This window comes from Lichenostomus cassidix, chromosome 2 (assembly GCF_008360975.1).
Source record: "Lichenostomus cassidix isolate B80296 chromosome 2, HeHo_3.0, whole genome shotgun sequence".
Classification (NCBI taxonomy): Eukaryota; Metazoa; Chordata; class Aves; order Passeriformes; family Meliphagidae; genus Lichenostomus; species Lichenostomus cassidix.
In genome coordinates this window covers 14091477-14106166 of record NC_139482.1, presented here as the reverse complement: position 1 = coordinate 14106166, position 14690 = coordinate 14091477, and the positions used below count along the sequence as shown (strand labels likewise).

Sequence of the window (14690 nt, the reverse complement as noted above, 5' to 3'; positions counted from 1 at the left end):
GGCTCATACTCATTTTTTACACAACAAGTAACCTCATTTCAAAACAAAAATGGTGCCAACTAGACACTTAGAAGAATATGACTACTCAAGTAGATCTGTAATGTAGCCTGTAAGACAATGTCTTTATTTTGGATTGGAATGAAATACATTTTTGGCTGGAAGAAGAGATGTTTTGAATACTAACAGACGCAAGAGAGGCCCACTGTATTTAGAAGACTGCCCTGAAATGTACATCTCTGGATTAAAAAAAAAAATTATCTGTATGTAAAATAAAATACAGCAATATTAAATTGCATATGTATATTACAGTTTTCAGAAGTGTTAGAAGTCACATTACTGATATTTTCTAACAATCCCATTAAAATGGCTTTCTCACATTAGAGGTAAATTTAATCTGCTATGCAAACGTCCTGAAATTTTACTGTGCTATTAACTCTCCCACTTCCAACTTGGGGCATTAGCAGGCTGAGTGTCCACTAGCCATTCCTTCTGTAAGGCTTGTATTTGTAAAGAATCCTGTGACAGAGAACACATAGACTCCAGCATTTAATACAAGTGCTACAAAAGCATTATGAGGCTACAGATATATTGCAGAAATTCTGACATCCTGTCACACTGAATTACTTAGAAGCATCCAAACCAAAGAGAGTACTAAGGAAATGGCTGAGTCTTGTGGCTGTTCACTCACAGTGTGCTTCATGAGGTGCCACAAAAACCCTGCATTTTTTTTCCCCAATAGCTTAATGAATCTAATTTATGAAGAACACTGCACACTGTAGAGAAATATTTACCTGTGAGATCCGGAGCTGGCAGGCAGCCAACTCCTTTTCATTTTCTTCCATTTTCTTATTGCTTTCAGCTTGTGTGCCTTCTAACTGTTTGCAACGTTTCACCATGGTTTTTACTTCTGATTTCATTTTGCTAATGTACAGTCTTGCGACTGTGAACTCTTCATCTATCATGCCAGTTCCCTCAGGCTGCTGAAAAGTACAGAATAGCACATTTAGAAAGCTCAGATAACAAAACTGAACTAAAGGTGCACCAGAATAGCTTAATGCCCAGGACACATCCCCAGCCTCAGGTGATAACCACAGCACTTAAACCCAAACCTTTGTATTTTGGTATTTAAGTTTTCTGATTGGTAATTTAGAAGTTTGTGCAAAGACAATGAGTTGCTTGAAGAAGGAAATACAATTCACTATTGATTTCTAACACTGCTTACATTCTTGCCCTAAAGCCATCTTTTAGATTTATCTTTTATTTCATGTCTTCATTCTGTTTTTAATATAAGCATCATCCCAATTGTCACTATAGATCAATACCAGATTTCCAAGACAATGCTGTTAAGACCACTTCATATAGCAGTCTGACGACATGAATGAGAACATTGCTTCAGAAAAAAACCATGCCTGCTCTTCCTTGTCTATGCATAATCAAATTCTGTCTGGGACCTGATTAAGTCACAGTATAAGCAATGGAGAAGATTATGTCGGAATTATTAATACACATGAAGCTTCCTATGGTGGTAATTTTTACCATACTAAGAAAATACCCCCACACATCCACAATGTATGTGTTTATTAACATATGGCACTAAAGATAGCAGTGATTAACTCTTACCTTGACATCATTATTTCCTACTGCAATTCCAATCTCTGCAAGATCTTTTAGTAAGGAGGCCATCATTTCTGTTGCTCGTTTCTTCTGATGGTTGGTCATTTCTTTAAGTTTCTGAAGCTCTGCATCTATACTGGCTAAAGTGACCTACAGAAAAAAAAGTTACCCTTTAATAAACAAAACACTCTCACTCTTGGAATTAGCTTCATACTATTTACAGAGTACCAGCATTTCTTTGGAAAGAACTAAAAAGTACTGGGGACAGAGACCTTCAGCTCACAAAATATAATCTTGAAACTCTGCAGCAAAATTAGTGTTAACATTGTTAAACAACATTCAGAGTTATATATGATTAAATATTGCAGGGAATCACATTTATAGAAAAAGGGTACATGGACAGCAAGTCCAACACTTTTCAGCCTATTTTGGTAAAGGAAAACAATACCAGCTTTTTCTGCAGAGCTCTTAACTCTTGCAAAGCAAAAAATGGCACCTAGTACTGAGAGTTCATAAGCACAACACTTACTCTACAGCACTTTTTCAGCTAGTTTGAGCTGCTGTAGTTGTAGTGGTGGCAGCTCAGCAGCTCATATGCTCAAGAGTCTGCTATTGGTTGTCCAGTTTAAAAAAAAAATACCAGAAGTTTTACAGCAGGAAAGTTGCAGGTCAAGATGCCAAAGGATTGTTACTGCATGGGTTAGCTGTGCCAGTTTGAGAACACAGAAATGTCTTAATTTTATGACACCTCTGAACAGCTGCTTTCTTGCAGAATGAGTTATTCATGACATGCAATGGATGTTAGTTACAATATCTAGAATCACTACCTATAAACTAATTGAAAACTACATCAACAAAGCAAACAAAAAAACCCAGGAAAAAACAAACCATACACTTCAGAATCATACACACACACAACAAGCCTACTCCACGAGATTTTAAATGCTGCTTATAAAATCATGGATTCTCTGACTTTTGGCCAACCTTCAAGTGATGTAAACTACCAGTAAAGATTACTCAGCTCAGATTACTTAGAAGTTTAAAGAGAAATTTCATGATCTTGTGAACTTCAATTACATCACCAGTGTTCTACCAAGTCAAATATTACTAACTGAAAACTGAAAGCCAGTCACTACAAGACCCAGAGCCTCTTATTACCATCTTCAAGAACAGGGAAGAGTGAGACTTGTGCCATTAATATTGTCTGCAGTGCCAGCAAACATGCTTATCCCTTCCAGTACTTAGAACTTTGGGATAGTAGGTAGAATATTAACTGTTTAAAGATAATTGAGGTCTGCCAAAAGTAATTGACTACCAAAACTGTCAGTTAGTTCATCAACTTTGCAGGTATGTAAGAAGGCATACAGTATTCTGTGGGACTGATGCTGTACCTATATTTTAAGTAGGGTTATCTTTTGGAATATGTCCTCAACAACTCCTTTCAGAAAGTAAACCAAATTGCTTATTACTGAAGGCATCAAGATAAGTTATTTCACATGCCATACACATAAGCAGGCAAATACACATTCCTTTTAAGAAAAGCTGTAGCATGCTCACTGCAACTTCAAGATTAGAAGAAGCAGATTCTTAAATCAGGATTTCCCCAACTGCACCAGAAAGACAAACAAAACCAGCACCTAATGAAAGTGTTAACTTTTGACACCTAGGATATTTCTGAACACCCTTCAGGCAGTAAAATGCCACAGGCACCAAAATGACAAGCGCTATCAAGGTAAATAATCACCATACACTTTTTTCTTAAGCTTACAAGCCTTAGAAAATCATCCCCTGCAAAAACTAAGTAAGTTTTAGACTTAGGCTCTCATCTTGCCTTGTGAAATACTTTAAATGACTTCAAGAAATATGGGTGAGGCAAGCAAAGTCACACTGAAGATTGTCAGTAATTCCTTATCCCAATTTCATACCGATTTTTGATTGAGTTCGTCACTAAGCAGTTCATATTCCTTTGCCTTATCTTCTACTTCCTGAGACTTCTGATCATAGTTGACAGCTAATTCTTCAAGTGCTTGTAACACCTCTTTCACTTCCTCCTTAGAAGCATCATTTTCAGCCTGAAGGCGATTCAGTTCTGCTTGTAGGTTGTCTTGGTCCCGTCTGGTTGATGCCAGAAGCTGCAATATTGATAGAGAATTAATAAAATTACAACCATAAATAATCACGAAGAAAATTCCATGTATGGCTTGAATTTTATGAAAGCTTTTAGGTGCAATAGCTTCTATCTGCATTCTTAGTGACTAGCTTCATGCAATAAGGATACCAAGGACAGAATATAATGAAAACAATTAAATTTACCATCTACATCCACAGTTCTTTAAGTTTTTAAATATCTTAAAAATGGAAGTGACTACAAATGAAGACATATAGGGACAGCAACTAGAAATGCACATAGAATATTCCAAGTTCTCAAAAAAGTCACCGAACACTACTCATGAGTCTGAAATTGTCAAGAGTCTAGGGATTAAACTTCCAGCATTTTAACACTCTTAGCTGCTGAAGAATAACTAGACAAAGCGTACAATTGCTAAAGAAGCAGATTTATTTCTTTAAATTAGATTCAACAGTAGCTCCAACTTCCCTAGTCCTTGGCCCATTTCCTTCTTAACATGTACACAAGGATTACTGTTTTTTTAAATCTTTGTGCTATAGAGAAATAATTTCCTAATATTTTGGCTAAATGAAATTTTCATTACTAATAGGCATTTCCCCTCCCATTAAGTTATATCCCTGGCAACATATGCATACATGTGCCTGAATATTCTAGCAAGTATGATCTGAATTAACACACAGATACTTCCTTTTTCATTATGGGCCAATACATTTCCCTCCTCTCCCTTCTCCTTCTGTACAACAACTGACCAGAAGTAAACCTTAAAACAGATTTCTTACATTAAATCAAGTTACTTTCAGTTCTGACAACCTGCTAACTTTGCATAGAGAAGACAACTGCTGCTGTCTTTGCATAAACTACTTCTATTTTTTCAATATTCATGGATACTTAAGATTCAAGTAAACTGGTTTACGTTTAGCCATCAGCACAGTGTAAGTGGGAGGAATGAATAGGCAGAGCATTTAGAGAAGACATGGAAGAGAACTATTGTGCCATAGTAAGCTGTCATTCCACTCAATGGTCATTAACTGTGACCATAAACTGTTCCAAATACATCCAAATTCTTTAAAGGAAAGACAAACAAAAAAAAAAAATGTAAGAACAAAACTCACCTCTTCCTGATCCAACATCTGTGTCTTCAGTTTTTCTACTAGTTGGCTCTGCTGATTAATTTCTTCATCCTGCAGTTGAAATAAGACTCCATTCCTTAAACTGACAAATACCACTCAGAAAAAATAATCTAAGAGAACAGATGCTAGCCATCTAACTTTTCCCTAGTCTGAGACAATTAAACAAAGCAATAAATTAAAGCAATAAAAGTAAAAGCCAGTAATCTTCATTTTACTGGTTGATTCATTAGGCTCTTAATCTGGCATGTATGTGTAAAACCATGCTTTAGAGACACAAGTCTTATACCTGTGCTTTTGCAAGACTTCTCCAAGTTGTTCTAACTTCCAAGAAACCATTAAGATTAATTAAAAGACTCTTTTCCATCCAAATATAGTACTACTGCTTAAATTTGAGATGATATTAAAATAAAATATGCATTACATGGAAAGAAAAAATTTTGTCTTCAAATTACTCATTTTCCCACTTCCATTGTTTTCCAACTAAGAAGGGATACTCCCTTAGCACCAGATAAAGCAACTTCGGTTTCTCTTAGTCAGAATTAAGAGCAAGCATTCTCAGCAAATACTTAAACAAGCTGAGCTAACAAACAAATACTGACAAATTAAATATAGAATCATAGAATATCTCAATTTGGAAGGGACTCATCAGGATCATCAAGTCCAACTCTCAACCCTGTGCGGGACAACTTGAGAGTTACACCATGTGCCTGAGAGTGTTGTCCAGAGGCTTCTGGACCTCTTAGTCAGGTTTGGTGCTGTGACCACTTCCCTGGAGAGTCTGTTCCAGTGCCCAACCACCCTCTGCCTGAAGAACCTTTTCTAGTATCCAAACTAAACCTCCCCTGACACAACTTCAGGCCATTTCCTTGGAACCTGCCACTGGTCCTGAGAGTGATGAGATTTGTACCTGCCTCTCCACTTTCCCTCATGAGAATGTTGAGGACATATTACACAATGATGTAATTCAAGAGATCTTACATTAGGTAAGAATGGCATACCTTGTCATCCAGTTGTTTGTACAGTTTGGCAATTTCTTCCTCACATTTCCTTCTCTCAGCATCAGTGAAATTGCCAGTTACTCCAATTGTGGTAGCTGGTTTATCATTAATAACAGTAATATCCTTGTCCACTGCAAAAGCTTCTAAGTTGGCCTTCTCCTTGTCAAACTGTTCATCAACTGGTACAGTCTCCCCTTAAAAATACACTTCATTTTAGTACTGTTAGCCATGACATATTTCCCACAAAATTACCCTAGAAAAGTATTACATATTTCATACTAACAGTATTACTCCACAGTTAATAAGCAATTGAGTTCACTTGATTACTTGGCAAAAAAAAAAGACTAGATCGTCCAAACTATTTCCTGCTTACCACAAAACATTGTATTTCACCCAGTTACTCTGCTATGAGCTCCAAATAACATATCAAACCTTGTCTTCTAGAAAGTCACCTAACTTTCCCAGACAACAGAAAATTCTCTTTCCCTTGTCAGTCTGTTGTGCTAAGTAGCTATATTTAAATTGCTTTGCTTTTAATTTAAAATACTTTCAGTCACACTTTCATGCGTTTCTTTTCATAAAGCTTTTTCTGATGAAAACACTTTAACTTTAGAAAGAAGAAAACACCACATGCCAATCAAGGCACTTCTCTGCTAAATGAAACTAAATTCCTTAGTGCTTTATTCAAAACATTTTATGCAGTCCTTGGAAGGTACAGGCTCTTTTCAACACTTGGTATCTCGTGTTAAGTGTAAGTTCTTCCAGAATATTGACATTTCAGGTGTGGCCTCATACCTGCTCTATGAAACAATAAAAAACCCAATGATAAACAAGAAACCCCACATCCTACTAAACTTATTTATATCAGGATGTGGTGTAGTTGTCTACAAGATTGCAAAATCATCTTCTATAGCTGCCAAACTCCAGAATATATCTGTAAGTATGACCTATGTTCCTCTTTTCCTGAGCTTATGGCTTCATTATTAACTTGCATTTTGCTGGCAACTTCAACTGATAAGAAGTTAATAATTCAGGAGGAACGAACAGGCACACATTTGGCACTGTCAGCAACTTTGGGTTTGGACAGGTTTTTTGCCTATTCATGTGTCTGCGTTTTAAATGATGCAAGATCTAGCGATACTGTTTTGAATCAGAAAATCAGACCAGAGAAAACATTTGACTTAGTTTCAGCACTTACAAAATAGTATCAGTTTTTTGTCCCCCAAAATAAAATTTTTATAACATATTTCTCGTTCTGCTAGAAAAGCAAGGGTTGAACAATCTAACACAAATATACTTTCAGACATTGTCATTACATTAGTATCAGAAGTTGTTTCAGTTGCAATAAAGTGACAAATATCACATTCCAAAGTTGACTTAATATTATAGCTTCAATATCCTTATTACTGTCTTGCAGAGTGCCGTTAGCTATTTCTGGTAGCCTGAAGACCAATTCAGACCAAGTCTGTTGTCTTGCCTAAAGTTTGCAGAATAATAACATTTTTGTTTTTGTTTCTCACCGTTCCTCCACCTGTTGAGCTCATTTTCCAGCCACTGTATGGTGTTACGAAGAGTCTTGTTTTTCTCTTTTTCCTTCTCATACTTTTTCTTCCACTGTTCTGCCGTGAGCTCCACATTGACACAGACTGTGTTCTTAATGGTCTTTGCCCTACACAGAAAAAGCAAAAAGCTCTGAGACTTCATTTTTAAAGAAAGGCATTAAAGGTTATTAAATCATATGTCCACATATCACTGGTGAAAGCATAAACATTCTGACAGATTTCTAATCATCTGGTCTATTTTCCATAATACAAAACTTCTCAGAAAACACCTGTAGGAAATGTTCTTGTTGAACTGAAGTGGAAGAGGTACTCTAACATCAAAGACCAGATGGACTAGCAAAATGTTGACTGCTTTTGTAATGAGCTCCAGTAAACGATGTGATTCAATCTAGTGGTCAGGAACTGGAGCATAACAACTAAGCATTAATAATAGAATGGGAAAGAGCAGCTACTAATGTGCACCTAATCTGAAATAGGTACATATAAATTCAGTTACAAACAACAGGGGAATTTACAAATATCAACTCCAAGTTTACTGGACTGTTAGATACAGACCAGAGGAGAGGCTCTCCTGGCAAATAAAGGATCCAAATTAACAGGGGAGATCTCCTTCCTATCTTCTTCCACTTTAGGGAGGGCAGGGGACAGGGAAGTACTTATTGCCCTCCAAGACTACACATTAAACCACATTTTGAACCAAATGATATGCTCCTCCTGGAAATACAGTCTTCAGGATCCTGGCTGGTTTAAGGATTTTTATATCTTATGAGGTAAGATAGATCACAACACTTAGCCATATATACGCTGAAGAATTACAGAAAGAAAGTAAACATTCTAATTACTTTGGTTCAGGGATCTTAATAGAGAAACTTACTTATTTATCATTCTGTACTGATTTCTATTAAGTCATTTGCTCACCTTTGGCCAAACAGAAGAGTAGATTTAGTTTCAGATTCATTGTAAGAAGATGGAGAACAGCAAATAACAATAGTGGTTCTGCAATTACCCCCAAGTGAATCTTGAAGGATTCTGGTCATTTTGCTATCACGATATGGAACATATGTCTATCAAGAAAATGGTTAAAAGATCAGTCATGTGTTTTCATACACATTTAATTACTTGAAACATGAGCTATGCTTTTGCTAGGCATGACCTTATTAGAAAGACATTAAATTCTACTTTAATTCATAAATCATAAGACTGAAGATGCGTGGGAGGACAAAATTGTACTTCTGTGTCTGGTAACCTTTAGAGCACAAGGAAACTTTCAGTGTGATGCTTGGGTCCCTCAGCGTTAAATGTAACATATTAATCTATACTGTCAATACAGCACAAGAGCAATGGCCACTTGCAATGCACTGGCTCACATCACTGAGATTGGTGAGAATTTCTCACCAGCATAATATGTTCACAGATGCAAACTTTTAATCTTTAAGTATAAAAAGACAAAAGAGAACACTTACACTGCTTTCAGCCAGTGCTGAGATGACATTTCCAAGAGCAGACAAAGACTTGTTGATGTTCTTGGCCTCATCCAGCACAGCACCTTCTGCTCCAGTTTTACTAACCTATACAATATTTCAGGACATTACCAAATGCATCTACGAGAAACACCTTCAACATTTAAAATAAAATGTAAGTAATTTCTCCACTTATAAGTCAGTCTCCTTAACTTTATGAGGTACACATAAGCAAACTCTTCCCCCGATTCTTTCCCCAATTCATTATCAATTTCTCATTCAAAACTCAGTGTCGGAAGACATTCTCATGTTTTAAACGGAAGTGAATATTCTCCCTGCAAAATACACCTTTTTGTAGAAGACAAATGTATAGTTTAAAACTTCTGTCAAATGAACAACTTCAAAAGTTTTTTGAAGCTTGCAAAAAAGACTGAATTCCTTAAAAGTAACTAAGCATTATGAATAGTCTGTCCAGTGATCACCCTTAGAACTAAACTACCTCTTCCCTCTAAAAACCCTAACAAAATAAACCATAAAACCCAAATCACAGGCCACTATTACCCCTGGAAAATACAGCAGAGGGTCTTCATGAGCAGAAATTTGTGAGAACAGTTTTCTGAGGCTGAATCTGACCTACATGAGTGCTCTAGAAACTTAAGTAAGTATCAGCAGAAACGTGAAAAAAATCAGATCTGATGCCATTCTATTTACCTTACCTCTTTTGCCTCGAGGGCTGATTGTGACTTAGAGTTCTGTAACCCTCCCTGAACTATTTCCACCAGGCTGTGATCATGACTGCAACTAAACAATTCTACTTCCCTGTGTTTTAAACCCACACAAGGCATTAAAAAATTCCATGTATTTCAAAGGGACTGGGGAAGTGCACAAAAGTAAAGTTTGAAATAAACAGTGAAAGGAACTACAGAGAAAGGAGATCTGCGACCCAGCCCTTTTCTTTAAAAGAAAAAAAGACTGTGACTAAAAAAACACATTTCAGAATAAACATAGGATCTGAGACAACAATAAGGTCATAGAACAATGATGTAAGGAAAAACAACAGCAAGCAGAAATGACTGAAAAAAAAACTGGAGACAAAGACAGGGATAAACCCAGAAGCAAAGATGAAAAGAATGTCAAAAATCCAGCTCTTAAAGGACTAATTACAGTATGCATTTCTTTCCCTGCTTTAAGCCAATGACATAGGAAAGGCAAGCTGTCATTTTAACAAATGTTAATCAGAATTTCAAACTAAGAAACTTGGTATCACTACATAAGAAAACCCCAGATATTTCACAACCATAAAACTTTAATCCTGTATCTGCCTAACCCACACACTTGTACACTTTTTTTTTTGCACTCTCAGATACTGAAACTGAACTCTACCCTCTTTCTCCACCCTAGTCCAGATTTACAAACTGACACTGCAGAAATGCAGATCAGCTTAAAGTGGTAGTATCTAACAGCCAAACCAGCCTTGGATTCAGAAACCATGTTTTAAAGTCAAAATTAACACACCTCAGAGATGATAACTGAACAATCACTATTACACTAGTGTAAAATACTTGACCATAAAGAAAAAAGAGCTTTTCAGAGCAGAAAAAGAAACTTATAATTACCTTCTCACTACCTGCCAAGTCCACAAGGTAAAGTTTTCCACTTAATTTCTGCTCTGTTTGAGTATTCTCTTGTTTTACATTAATAAGAAAAATACTATGACTTCGGGAGCTGTGTTCGTTCATATCTATAATTCAAAATAAACACATTGTTATAAAGATTTACACAACCAGTCTCACTTAAAACAACACCTTCCCACAGTGCAGCAAGAGATCCAAAGCTAATGAAGCTGTATAGTGTGATCTCTCAATGACAGTAGAACTAGATGCAGCAAAACCAATGGTAGCAGCTAATTGAGTAAGAAACATCCAGTTTTCCCTTGGGCTCCTATTAATATCACATAAGCTCACTGATCAGGTTTGCTAGCTTGTCAACTATGGATTTCACACATTCATTTACTTTATTAGAACAGAAAGTATATTTAGGTCTTGATAGTCTTTTGTAGACTTCCAGTATACCACAATTTATCCTTCTGTGAAAATTTTAACTGGCCATAGCCTTTCAGCCCTTTCTTGTACTGCCCCCCTCTGCTGTGAAACATGCAGAGCAAACAAGATTTGTTGAATTCAAAGTATTATTTTAATCCATTAACAAAATCGAAGCAGATTGCAATCTGAGTGAGAATATCTGCTATTTCTTCTTCGTTTAACTATAAATTTCTCACTGTTCTAAACGTACCAGCTTACTGATGTTAAAGAAGCGAAGAACACAAAATAATATTCTATCCAAATTTTTTTCAAAATAAAATTCTATCCAAATTTTAATATTCTATCCAAACATTCCAAAAGTTCAGAACCTTTTCACTTAGGAGCAATGAAGTAAAACTGCAAGACTGAATCATTCCTTAAAAGGAATACTGTATTTTTATTTTTGATTCTTAACAGAAGAAATAAGAAGAAAACCCTTATATTTTCTTAACGACTGTATATTCTCTTTTCCTGAATAAAGAACTAGACACAGGAAGATTGTGACACATCCTCAAATTGTCTCTGAGACTTCTGGTAGTCACCTCAGTTACTAAGAACTCAAGTTTTACTCTGCATGCACCTACATCTTTCCTTGTTTTCTTTAACCCCTCTGTCAATTCCAAATCCTGCTTCTTGTGGGAATTTGGAGACCTATGACATGGCTCCTTGCAACTCAGCTGCATGCTACAGCCAAAAATCTTGGGCCCTTGGGATGCTGCTTAACTCTGAAGCAGGTCTGAATTCTGATCAGCTGCTCTTAGAATATGCAACAGAATGATCAAATTGTGGATGAGCCATGGTTACAGATTTCTAGGTTAATTGAAACATATCCCACAAACTGGGATTTTGTACTGTTCCTAAAGAACTACACCTTTTTCTCCAGTGATTCACAGTTCCTCACTGACTACTTATTTTCTCCTTTCAATCCCAGTCTAAGCAACATCATCTAACAAGAAATGAACTGAAATACTTGTTTCTGAAAGACACACTGAAACTGTTTATACCTGACCCTTTCAAAAACCTGATTTATTTAGCTCACTATTTTCGCGCCATTCCTACTTTTTTAAGGTTTACCACAAGCTAATAGATAAATCACTAAAAGGAAACAGAAGATGACACTTACTTGTAACTGCTACATGTCGATTTGATTTTCCTTCATCTATAGTATCCATAACTTCTTCTGGACTACATACAAAACGCTCCGTGCAACCCTTTGGGAAAAAAAAAGGGAAGTTGTGAAAAAAAACGCCACACCAACAAGGCAGAAGTAAATGGTGTACACCAGAGGAATGCAAGATGAAATCAGACAGATGCTCACCTTGACATAGGGAACTCTATTTTTGTCCTCATGAACAGAAAGATTGGTCTTTGAAACTGGAAAAGAAAACATTCCAAAGCTAAGGCAAAACTGAATGGAAGTATGACCAAGTCATAAATGTTACCTCTCAACAACACTTTACAAAACCTTAACATACAAGAAACCACCACCACTGCAGCTTCAGTAATATTATATAGATGAGCTCCATACTTTCCCATTATGATTTATCATGCATAGGTTATCAGCATAATGAATACCTAAGTAATGTAATGGGTTTTTTCTAATGTCTCTCCAGAACGTTAATTTATATGTTCAATACAAATAAAAGTCTTACCATCCAAAAGGTCCCTTATTTTATCCAAGTATATTTCAAAATATGACACCTTGAAGTAAGAAGAGGAAAACAGATACATCAGAAAGCTAAAATGCTTTGCTTCTTGATCACAAGGATGCAGCATGATTCCTATGACCTCCCACATAACACTACATCCAGCTCAAGTTCTTAAGGCTGAACTAAAATACACCTTTAAGAAGAAACTGTTTTGATCAGAAGTTTCAATCACTATCAGCACTGCCATACAAGATCAGCATAGTTTCCATCAATGTTCAATGGAACAAAATTAAAGTGTTAACATAATTCTTCTTTAAGAACAATCAGTTACTTCAGAAATAACTCAGGTTATCAGGTTTCCAAGTTACAGGCATTTGAAACAGATACAGAATATCAATTTACCCACAGACTACCTTCCAGTTTTAATACAGATTAAATAAGTAAAAATGAAGAAAAGTTTACCTTAATATGAAACTCAAGATTCTCATCCATGGAGTAAATATAATTAAAAATATCTTGCACTATTCTTGGAATAATGCCCATTCCATCTGGGTCATGAAGCTTCCCCTTAACAGAAAAAGATAAAATACAACAAAAAATTCATACTCAATCCAGCATTACAAACAGTATAGAAACACAAAACATGTGGTTCAGGTTAACAGACAAAATGCTGACAGGTATGATGCTTGTGAAACTTACTCTATGAAATCAACCATCCATTTAGCCCCAGCATTCCCCAGAAGTAAAAAGAACAGCCTCAGAATTCTCCCAAGCTATTACAATTGAAAAGATGCTATTAACATTATTCTTGAGTTTCTCATCCTGCTACTGAGGGCTAAAAAAACCCCACAACTAATTGCCATGTTCAGTCCTAAAAGAAACAATGGTGTATCAAAATTTTGCAAGAAAACAAGCAGACATCTTATTTCTACAAAGCAAAGACTACTGTGATGAAAAGACATGACAGTGCCAGTAAGAGAGAATTATTTTAACATTTCTTACTTCCATAGTGTGTGTCTTTCCAGATGATGTTTGCCCATAAGCAAATATTGTACCATTGTATCCCTCAAGTACATCTAAAGGGAAAGAGTATTTTCATTAGCATTCATTTCCTTCTTCTAAAGATAAGTTGAATTAAATAAAATGCAAGCAGGGAGATCCTAAAATGTCCAGCAACTTAAATCACTTGATGTTTGGGAACCTTGCACTAGAGCTAGGGGGAGGGAGGGAGGGTGTTTCCTCCGTACACCTTTTAATTGCACTATGCCATCACTGACTGTGTCTTAGAAGTTGACTGTATTAGCAGCACCTGTTTCTTCAACGAGAAAAATCAGGACTTAGTCAGGAACAAAAAAGAAAACCAATACCATTGCCAGGGTGAACAGATGGTCTTTGATATCTCAAAGAAACCCAGCATGAGAACACCATCATATTTTCTGCCTTCAGGAAAGTTTAATTGTCCAATTGTGATGAGAATGAGCAATGCCCTAAGTGTCAAGCATCTTACTCTTAGGCAATAAGCTTCTATTTCAAATTATGAATCAACCAAGCTAAAGTTTTAGATTGAGGATGAAGGGCTGGTGGGTTGGCTTGTTTGCATGTAAGTTACTGCAAAATCATATCCTGCTAGCAAACTTTTATTTCCCATAAATCCATTTGTCCCACCACTAGAGCTCATTTACCACTTGATGCAGTACAGCTGAGAAATGCCACACAGAGATCAGCTGCATATGGAGAAAAGGGGCAGCATTACAATTCTTATTAATTATTATAAATTATAATTATTAAATCCAGTTTTTAAGAAGCAAACTTCAGATCTGATCCTGATTACTATTTAATTCATTAAAGAGTTATATACTTGCAGCAGCATGGATTTACCACAGCAGTTCACTTTTCTAATGCTGAAAAACCCTACAGGTTTACCCAACATTCTCTTGTCACTAACAGTTGATATTTCAGGGGTTTCTGACAAGGCTTTGTAAAGCTGCTTCGAAAGTTAGCTCAATTAGAATTTATTGATGCTCTCACAAAATGGATCAATTTTATTTCCAGGGAACCAGTTAACTGC

The 14690-nt window shown here is 36.2% G+C and overlaps 1 protein-coding gene across 2 annotated transcripts in view; it reads right to left on the bottom strand.

The window, feature by feature from the left end:
- KIF5B (kinesin family member 5B) overlaps positions 1–14690 on the bottom strand; it is a 34208-nt gene that overhangs the window by 10112 nt on the left and 9406 nt on the right. Inside the window, exons 3-16 of one of the 2 annotated variants that reach the window (XM_085050382.1) lie at positions 13625–13698; positions 13085–13189; positions 12626–12674; positions 12292–12347; positions 12097–12184; positions 10509–10633; positions 8896–9000; positions 8351–8496; positions 7391–7539; positions 5871–6064; positions 4855–4923; positions 3540–3746; positions 1621–1764; positions 792–980 (exon numbers count right to left, since the gene is read on the bottom strand). In XM_085050382.1, coding sequence (XP_084906508.1) covers positions 792–980; positions 1621–1764; positions 3540–3746; positions 4855–4923; positions 5871–6064; positions 7391–7539; positions 8351–8496; positions 8896–9000; positions 10509–10633; positions 12097–12184; positions 12292–12347; positions 12626–12674; positions 13085–13189; positions 13625–13698 — 1700 coding nt within the window. The remainder of the gene's footprint in view (positions 1–791; positions 981–1620; positions 1765–3539; positions 3747–4854; positions 4924–5870; positions 6065–7390; positions 7540–8350; positions 8497–8895; positions 9001–10508; positions 10634–12096; positions 12185–12291; positions 12348–12625; positions 12675–13084; positions 13190–13624; positions 13699–14690) is intronic. The other variant, XM_085050383.1, reaches the window with a different exon arrangement.